This window comes from Daucus carota, chromosome 5 (assembly GCF_001625215.2).
Source record: "Daucus carota subsp. sativus chromosome 5, DH1 v3.0, whole genome shotgun sequence".
In the NCBI taxonomy this organism is placed as follows: domain Eukaryota; kingdom Viridiplantae; phylum Streptophyta; class Magnoliopsida; order Apiales; family Apiaceae; genus Daucus; species Daucus carota.
In genome coordinates, this window is record NC_030385.2 from 40607703 (window position 1) to 40618450 (window position 10748).

The following is a 10748-nucleotide window of genomic DNA, read 5'->3' on the forward strand; positions in this document are numbered from 1 at the left end:
TATGTCCATTTTGGCCATGGAACATCGTCCTGGTTCTGCGGGAGTTTCTAAAGAATTGTGCCTCGCAATTCTCCTTTGAAGCGGCCCCACTTCTCTCCTACATAGGTGATCTTTATCTTCTAGACTAACCCGCGTTTACTCAACTGAAATCCATGCGTGTACCACTCCATGTATTCACCAAAGATCATTAAAAGCTCAAGGCTTAACCTTGTACCTTACGGGTCTCACTGTTTCTTCATCATAGGAACAGGCCAGGGGTTACCCCACAGTGATTAGGTCATCATGATTTAGTTGTCCCATTGAACCAAGTTCTTGGGATCTCCAGTCAGCAATGGTTGGGTGTCCACCATGATGCCGTTAAGCTATAGGCTTAAGACCCATTCCTCTCGATGATTTCTCAACCACTTCTCTTGGTAACCCTTTGGTTAGCGGATCCGCAATATTATCCTTTGACGGTATATAGTCAATAGTGATAATTCCGGTTGAGATTAATTGTCTAATGGAACTATGTCGTCGTCGTATATGACGGGACTTTCCATTATACATTGTGCTCTGTGCTCTGCCAATAGCGGATTGACTATCACAGTGTATCCCTATTGCAGTCACAGGCCTCGGCCATCTTGGAATATCCTCCAGAAATTGGCGTAGATATTCAGCCTCTTCAGCGCATTTATCTAACGCCACAAACTCAGCTTCCATTGTGGAGTGAGTTATAACCGTTTGCTTGGAGGATTTCCATGATACTGCTGCTCCAGCTAGTGTAAACACGTAGCCACTCGTAGACTTTAGTGCCTTCTTTCTAGATATCCAGTTTGCGTCAGTATATCCTTCTAATACTGCTGGGTATCTGCCATAGTGCAATCCATAGTCTCGAGTTCCCCTTAGGTACCTTAGTACCCTTATGATCGCTTTCCAGTGATCATCTCCAGGATTACTCGTGAACCTACTCAACTTGCTAATTGAGTACGCAATGTCTGGTCTTGTACAACTCATTAAGTACATCAGACTTCCAATTATCCTAGAGTACTCCAACTGAGAGACCCCCTCACCTTTATTCTTGGATAGATGTAAAGTCATATCCACAGGTGTCCTAGCTTTCTCAGTATCATCCTTAAGAAACCTCTCAAGGATCTTGTCAACGTAATGAGGTTGACTTAGTGCGAGACCCTCTGATGTTCTAGAAATTTGGATTCCTAGAATTACATTTGCCAGTCCCATGTCTTTCATGTCAAATCTTGATTTTAACATGTCCTTTGTGGATTTGATCACTTTATCATTGCTTCCGGCAATAAGTAGATCATCCACGTATAATGTTATCATGACATAACCGTTCTCGTCATCCTTGTAATAGGCACAGCTATCACATTCGTTGATCTTGAAGTTGTGTGCTAACACGACCTCATCAAATTTCTCATGCCATTTCATAGGCGCTTGCTTCAAGCCATATAGTGATTTCACCAATTTACATACTTTCCTTCCTTGCCCAGGGACAACAAACCCTTCAGGTTGTTCCATATAGATTTCCTCATCTATATCCCCATTTAGAAAAGCTGTTTTCACATCCATCTGATGCACTGTTAAGTTTCGCATCGCAGCGATTGCAAACATCATCCTTATGGACGTGATTCTCGTCACAGGAGAATACGTATCAAAATAATCAAGGCCTTTCTGCTGCTTGTATCCTTTGATTACAAGTCTGGCCTTATACTTATCAATGGTTCCGTCAGGTTTCAATTTCTTTTTGAAAACCCATTTGCTGCCTAGTGCTTTACAACCAGGTGGCAGGTCCACTAACTCCCAAGTGTGATTCTGTAGGATAGAATCAATTTCGCTTTTGATGGCCTCTTTCCACATAGGTCCATCAGGTGAGGTGACCGCTTCCTTATAGGTTTTCGGATCACCTTCTTCGAGCAAATATGTCATAAAGTCAGACCCAAAGGATTTCTCCGTTCGTTGTCTTTTGCTCCTCCTCACAACCCCCACATTTTCATCTTCACTTTCATCATTCTCATTTTCATCATCCCCAGATTCATGAGTTCGTTTAGATGTCGTAGGGTGCTCGTTTCTTGGATTACAAGGAAACGTAGTCTCAAAGAATGAGGCATTTCTTGATTCCATGATCGTATTCTTTTGAATCTCAGGAATCTTAGAATCATACACAAGAAACCGATATGCTGTACTACGTGGAGGATATCCGATGAAGATACAATCCACGGTTTTTGGACCAATCTTCACCTTCTTAGGTGTAGGGATCAGTACCTTAGCAAGGCACCCCCACACTTTCAGGTGTTTGTAGCTCGGTTTCTTTTTCTCCCACATTTCATAAGGACTCACATCCTTATTCTTGCGCATCGTAATATTTAAAATATTATTTGCGCTTAAGATGGCTTCCCCCCACATTGATTGCGGAAGTCTAGAGCTTAGCAACATCGCATTCATCATCTCCTTGAGAGTGCGATTCTTCCTCTCAGCCACTCCATTTGACTGAAAGGAGTATGGTGCAGTGACCTCATGGATTATACCATGTTGTGAACAGAATTCCCCAAAAGGTTCAACATATTCACCTCCACGATCGCTACGAATCCTTTTGATTTTCTCAGTTTGTTGTCTCTCGACTTCTTCCTTATAGATTTTAAATTTATCTATAGCTTCATCTTTGCTTTTCAGCAAATATACATAGCAGTATTTTGTACAATCATCTATGAATGTAATAAAATACTTGTTTCCTCCTCTTGTTGGAGCGAATTTTAAATCACATATATCGCTATGTATTAGGTCCAGCACCTTGGTGTTTCTTTCCACACGTTTAAAAGATGATCTCGTTAATTTTGCCTCAACACAAGTTTCACACTTATGTTTTGAATCGATAGTTAATTTTGGTATGTATTCTTTTGCACTTAATCTTCGTAAAGTGTCATAATTCACATGTCCTAATCTAGCATGCCATAAATTAGGAGACTCAAGCTAGTAAGCAGAAGAATTCTTCATTTCATTATTTTCCTTAACGGACATTACATTGAGCTTAAACAGCCCATCACTAGCATAGCCCTTTCCTACAAACATACCACTCTTAGACAAAACAACTTTATCTGACTCTATTACAATGCGAAAGCCATGTTTACTCAACAAAGAACCGGACACAAGGTTCTTGCGAATATCAGGCACATAAAGTACATTCTTCAAAGTCAGATTCTTCCCAGAGGTCATCTTCAGAATCACCGTGCCTTCCCCTTCAATGGTAGAAGTCGCAGAGTTTCCCATGTAGAGCTTCTCACCAGCATCAGAAGGTACAAGGCTAGAGAAAGTCGCCTTGTCGGAGCAAATATGCCTAGATGCTCCTGTATCAATCCACCATTCTCGCGGATTAGATCCAACCAGGTTCACCTCAGAGACCGTAGCACAGAGGTCTATATCACCTATCTCCTTGGAGATATCATCAACCATGTTTGCTTCTTTCTTCTTGGTCTTCTTAGGCTTCCTACAGTCAGCAGACCTATGACCAACTTTGTCACAGTTGAAGCACTTTCCTTGGAACTTCGAAGGCTTCGAAACTCCTCCTTTGGGTGCCAGTTTAGCCCCTTTCCCGGAACTGGTCTTCTTGGACTTGGAGCTTTGAGCATGCTCCACCATATTTGCCTTTTCACCGGCAATATGCTTCTTTCCAGATCCCCTGTTATTTTCTTCAATGCGAAGTCTAACAATCAAATCCTCCATAGTCATCTCCTTTCGCTTATGCTTAAGGTAGTTCTGGAAATCTTTCCATCCAGGAGGCAGCTTTTCTATTACAGCAGCAACTCGGAAAGATTCTGTGAGACCCATCCGCTCGGCATGCATCTCATGAATAATCAGCTGCAACTCTTGCACCTGACTGTCAACAGTCTTGGAATCCACCATCTTGTAGTCAAGAAAGCGTCCAACAATCCACTTCTTGGCACCGGCATCTTCGGTTTTATACCTACGGTCAAGTGATTCCCATAAGTCCTTAGATGTTATCTTCGAACTGTACACATCATACAACGGGCCAGTCACACCATTAAGCACATAGTTCCGACAAATATAGTCGGAGTGCTTCCATGCATCAACGGCAAACACCGCCTGCGTATCGCTCTCAGCAGTGAGCATAAGTGTCTCTTCTCTCAGATAGCGAGACAAATTCAAGGTGGTCAGGTAGAACAACATCTTCTGCTGCCACTGTTTGAAGTTCGTTCCGTTGAACTTTTCTGGCCTTTCAGCGTGAGAAGTAGGCACATGAGGCACAGCTGGCGCTGTATGCAAGCAGTCCCAATCGGCTGAGGAACATGTCCTGCCGGACAGTGTGTAAGTGGAACACTGAACTGACCAAAGGTCATCTGTCCCGCAGGACCATAGCCCGGAGGCGTAGTCCCAGAACCGTAGCCCGGAGGCGTAATTCTTCGGGCCTAGATTTTGCTGCATTCGTGTCCGCAGGTCGCACACGCGGAAAAGCCCGAGGCTTGCGAAGCCACGAGATTTGCCTCGAAATCCCACAATTTGCACCCCTCCTGCGCGCACGTAGGTGGTGGAGCATAACACACTAACACAAGTTAAACACTACAAGAGTGTTCTACTATATAAACCCATTAAAGGCCCATATTCTTTTCTATGTGGGATACTAGCTCTCTTTTCCAATTTTCCACTACCAAGGAAGCAACTTTGGATCATCACAACTCATCCATTCCTTAGTCGTTTTAAGTGAATAAACATGCATTGGAAAGCTATCTCGGAGGAGAACATAATCCAAGCATAACCCGCCACGAGCACGTAGCCGAGCCTCACTCAAATTGGTGCTCAAAATGACAAACTTCCAACATTAACTTCGACCTACCTCACGTTGTCCGAGACTCTCCCTCTATTCCTGGTATGAAATTGTAACTTGAGGAAACTTGGTAGATTTGCTTGTGACTTTCTTTTTAGTTTGTTTTCAATATTTGGCTTTTCTCGCCAGGTGTGGAACATGTGGGAGGAGATATGTTTACTAGCTTGCCGAAAGGAGATGCCATATTCTTGAAGGTTGTAAATTAATTAATTGTTAAAGTATATTATTCTGGTAGTAACATTACCTCATTGACTTTAAAATTTTCAAATTTGTAGTGGGAATGTCATAATTGGAATGATGAAGATTGTCTGAGGATCTTGAAAAACTGCCACCAAGCTCTGGAAGACAATAAGAAGCTGATCATAGCTGAATTCATTCTTCCTGAGGTGCCCGGTGGAAGCGACGATGCAACCAAGGGGGTGGTTCATATGGATTCTATAATGATGGCACATGTTCCGGGTGGAAAAGAGAGGTCGGAGAAAGAGTTTGAGGCCATGGCTACTAAAGCAAGATTTAGAAGTTTCAGCAAGGTGTGCTGTGCTTTCAATACTTGGATTATGGAACTTACCAAGTAGACCTACAGCTAGCACTGTGTTTCAAAGTATTATTTTTATATATGTTTCTATCAGTGTTCTAAAAATCGCCGAGTCGGCCGAGTACTCATTCCGAGTACTCGTTTTTAACCCCTCGTCCGATCCGAGTTCCGAGTAATCAGGTTCAAAACCGATTTATTAAAAAGTCGGTCAGAACTCGGTTTGACTCCGAGCACTCGAGGTCAAATCCGAGTTTGACTTATCAATTTTTTATTGTTTTATTTGAAATTTATTTCAAAAAGGGCTAAACGTAAATTTATATATGTTTTGGTATTGTTTTTGCAAAGTATTGACATTAATTAGAAAGTATATGTGTTTTATCATTATAACATGTGAATGATTATTATGTCAAAAACAATCAAACAACTAACTATTATTTGAATTTCATTATTTCAAGTGTGTTATTAAAATATTAATATTATTAGTCAGTTTATTATTAATCAGTATATATCTATATATGAGAGAAAAAAATAATTGAAAAAAATACCCGATTAGTTATCCGATAACTCATTCCGAGTACTCTTCCGAGTTCCGAATACTCATTTTTCCGGAACTAAACCGAGTTGGACCAATTTCCGATTTTTACAACCTTGGTTTCTATACCTTCTCTTTTGAAGTTGCAGTTAGACATGTACAATAAGGGCCGCAATCCCATGTCTGTATTAACGCACCCTACGTGATATATATTGCCCAAAAATTTACTTCTGTTGTGTGAAATAAACTTGTTTCAAAGTCTAGTCGAAATATGTTATAATATATGTTCTCAACTACCCGTTTGAATAACACTTTTGATTGTTCTAAATTTAATTTATTATGCATGCTACTGCAAGTTTTTGAAAGTTATAATGTGAACATAGGTGGTGTTTGGGAACCATATATATAAGCATTTTTGAAGAAGTTTTTCTACTTTTCTTTAATTTGTTCGTGTAAAAATCCAGAAGCACTTATAGGAAAATGAAAATTTTAGCTTTTGTTTTGGGATTTTTACTTTTTTTCAAACACTTTAACAATTTATAAGTTTTAATTTACTTCTCACTTTTAATCCATTTTTTGTTTTAAAAAAAACACTTTTTTTAACCCAACTCAAACCACTTACATCACTCTTCGTGTGAAGAAAACTACAATATGGATGCACTCAATCATCAAAATGGATGTCAAATGACTACGTACCAACTGTCCTGCAGGTGCGTACTTCAGTTGCTACTTAGTCAGACCAGATGTGATGCAAAGATCCAAATTTGACACAGATTATCCTAAATTCTCTTCCAGCAGTATCCAAAAAGTGATCCAAATTTAGATTCATTGATCCGAATTTGTGATCTAAATTTAGATTCACTATCCAAATTTAGATCACCTACTTTATTATAAAATAACGATTTTGTTATTTCTATATCTTTCGTTAATCGGACTTAAAATTAATTTGTGGTTATTAATATTTAATTAATAATAGTTTATAATTAATAATTAATAAATAATAAAATTAATGTTTTAGTAAAAATTTAGAATAATAGGAAAGCAAATTTTATTGAAATTAAAAAAAAGTCCAATACATGCATAAAATAGAATGTACATAAAATGCATATAATAAAATTACAGAAATGACTAGAAAACAGTACGATAAATATAAATTTTGATTTAGTCGAACATATTATTTTTGTTTCCTCCGAGATAATCAAAATATTGTCGGTAGCTATTTATATCATTTTAAGATCGTTGAGTTTCATCTTCATTTCCTTGATTTTGAGATATTTTGATCGATGTTAAAAAAAATAATTAAATTAATTAATTAAATATGATATAAGTAGTTAATAATGAATAAAAATTAAATTTAAGATTATATAGTTTAATATTAAATTTATGTAATATAATATACAAAAAGTAATTTGGATCAGAATTTGGATCACGCGGTAGGAGTTGGTCATTTGGATTAGAATTTGAGTCTGTTAGTGATCTAAATTTGAATTTTTGGAGCACAACCGCGGAAGATGGCCTTACTAGCCCTTTGTTGTCATAGTTTAATGTCCTTTTAATCGATCCTTCAAATATATGATAGGTTCCTTTTCACCCTCATACCGACATTAATGCAAAAATGGGTATATAACAACGTATAAATTAACTGTCGAAAAATATGGGTATAAATCTTATATCATTAAAACTTTCGACATTAAAATATTAACTTATTCACGTTTAATTTGTTTTGAAATTTGTAAAGTATCTATACTATAAGCATGAATTTTAAAGAGGAAAAACATTATGCTCACACCCCTAACTTAATCCCCTGAAATATTTATAGTGTATCAAATAATCCACCCAAACCATTTGCATGCATTGCAACAGACTATGGTGGTGTTTGGCAGGCAAATATAAGCCAACTTCTGGGCTTATAAGTTATAAGCACTTATTTGTACCGTTTGTGTAAAAACTAGAGAAGCACTTAAAAAAAGTTATACTAGTTTTTGTTTCAGGACTTCTGCTTATTTGTCAAACAGTTTAATCACTTATAAGTCTTAATTTGCTTCTGACTTCTACTTCACTTTTTTATTTTAAGCAAAAAAACACTTATTTTAAACTAATTCAAACGGCCCCTATATATACTAATACTTATTTTTTGTAGAACTTGTTGTACCGTACGTCTAAAGCAAAACATTTAAGATTTCAAAGAAAAATATTTATATATAACTTATCAGCCTTTTGACTGCTTAAAATTATTATTTAAAATTTTATAATATAAGCATGCATTTTGAAAAGGAAAATAATTGTGTTCACTTCCCTGACTAAATTCTATGAAATAATTATACCCTCCACCATTTCTACCAAAGTATATCTTTGATTATCGATATATCCCTATTTTATAAGCATGAATTATAAAGAGGAAAAACATTATCTTCTCCATGTGTTGCAGCCTTTCCTCATATTCTGCACTTGTTAAAAAGCCGCCGAGGGCTATGCTCTGCCTGGGAATAAAACTAGGATACGGAACCAAAGCATCATACACTGAATGTCCAAAGCTTGCAGGCGGCTAAAACAATCGATCAATAACGAAGACCAAAGCATGCATCTCATGTACTAATACACTGAATGTCCGGAAAGGATCCAGAAAAACATAGGTACCACGATGTAATGCAGAACTCCTGGGAGGTCCAAGTTAATAAGTTATAGATGATGTCATGACCTACTCGAAATAGTAAATTAAAGCGTTAGTCTAGATGTCATCTACTTCAAAAGCATGCATCTCATGTATACATTGGATCACGTATACAAAAAACATTTCTATGCATTATTATAGTCGTCACTCGTCACACGTTGTTGTCAATGTTGAACTGGAGAAACAGTTGCAAGCATACAAAAGGAGATGGCACACATGAGTTTTGTTCGAACATAATTGGCATGCTGAGCCTCTACGAAATAGGAACTTATTTAGGTAAGAAATTTGCTATTTAAGTATTTATTAAATAGGTATTTAACATTCATCTTTTATAAAGATAAGTTAGTTATCTTCGCAAAAAAGATATATTTATGTTTTTTAAAAATAAATCACTCATTTCAAAAGAAAATAAAAAATCAAAAGGACCAATATCACAGGCTCCCTCGTTCTCTCTTAAACTGTCTCATTTTTATATCAGTTCAATTTTGAACGTATGTGAAGCCCTATACTAAAACATCCGTAATTTCAAAAAGATTTTGGGAATTAAATATTGACCGTACAGTATATATATCAGATCTGTTTGGAATTCTAAATTTACGTCTGGTTTTCGACTTTAGCTACGTGACTTGAAAATATATTTACATCCCAAACTTAATCCCCTGAAATAGGAGGGTTTGTTTCATGATTAATGAGCTCGGTTAACGGGAATCGGATCCTTAATCTCATGACAAGCTAGTGTTTTGATTAGTTATTTGATGCTAGGGAATGGGAATCCAATCCTTTTAAGTGATTAAATCATACTTTTCTCACCCCTTAGGCTACTATACTATTCTCATTCCAATTAACCTCATTCTCATACTCTCCATTCCCAATACTGGTTTCCAATATTCCCAACCTTAATCCAAACGCTTAGGCGTAACCATTACTTCCCAAAGAATTTTCTCTGATTTTGGGGATAACATATGTTGTCTCCAGCTGCAATTAAACAACCAATTGTTATATGATATCTGTACGTATATCCCTACTTTCTCCGCTCTGTGTCGAAATCTGCTTCGCTTATTAAAAAGCCGCCAAGAGGGCTGTGCTCTGCGTGGGAAGAAAACTAGAATACGGAACCAACACAGGTCTGCTTGCAGGCGGCTAAAACAATCAATCAATAACAAAGACCAAATGAGTACGTCCCAACTGTCCTGTCCTGCGTGTAGTCTCAGAACTTGCCTAGCATGATGAAATGGAGAACTCCAGGGAGTCCAAGTTAATAAGTTATCGATGTCACTCTCTGGAAACAGTTAATTATTTAAACCCTTGATCTTGCTCTATATTCTTATATATATATATTTAATACTTCAAATGTTGTAACATATGTTATTACATACACGTACACCCTCATTATTGTTTTAACTTTAACAAATCTTGACTAAGACTTCACAATAATTGTAATTTATATGAGTAACAATTAGTGTGTAGTCAAAAGTTGGTAGATTTGATTTTGAAATTTAAAATAGTCTGATTCTTTCACATCAAATAATAAAGAAAACAAAAATACCTGGACAAAACAAGTTTAATAACTAAATTATTGACAACAAAATCTGGGACTTGCACGCGGCCAAGGCAATCAATCAATTGCAAAAACAATAACACATCCACGTAGGCACGAATAGGATGTAAAAAGAGTGTCAAAGTTTACGTGTCATGCAGCGGCGAAGCTTAGTACCATGAATGAATGGCGAACACCAGGAACTCAGGAAGGACAAAACCGAGGATAACCCGTCAAATTCCGATTCATTTTCAAATGAGTTATTAACTAAAAAATTCAATCAACTTGTCAAATTTTTGCCAAAAAATCTTTAAACTTCTGTTTTCTTTAACAACCCCAAAAACTTTATTAAAAGTATAAAAAAAATAAAAAATAAACCATGATTAAATCTACCCGTGTGACTTGTCATGTATCTTTCCTTGATTTGTATTTTTTTATACACGTGTGTGCCACACATAGCGCCTAGTCATTAATAGAAATAATTTATAATATGATATTTGTTAGTTTAGATTTAAAAAATAAAATGAAAACAAGTGAAGATGTGTGATATTGGCTGATTATTTTAAAGGCTGAGGTTGATGTTCGAAATAAATTAATGGGGTTATCATTTTGACGTAATCAGAGGGTGTGTGAAAAGAT

General features: G+C 36.9%; 1 protein-coding gene across 1 annotated transcript in view; it reads left to right on the plus strand.

Moving 5' to 3' along the window:
* The first annotated feature begins 4833 nt into the window (after window positions 1–4833).
* LOC135146822 (bergaptol O-methyltransferase-like) overlaps window positions 4834–10748 on the plus strand; it is a 67661-nt gene continuing 61746 nt past the window's right edge. Inside the window, exons 1-2 of the mRNA XM_064078814.1 lie at window positions 4834–4876; window positions 4964–5028. Of these exons, the coding sequence (XP_063934884.1) occupies window positions 4987–5028 (42 nt within the window). The 5' untranslated portion in view covers window positions 4834–4876; window positions 4964–4986. The remainder of the gene's footprint in view (window positions 4877–4963; window positions 5029–10748) is intronic.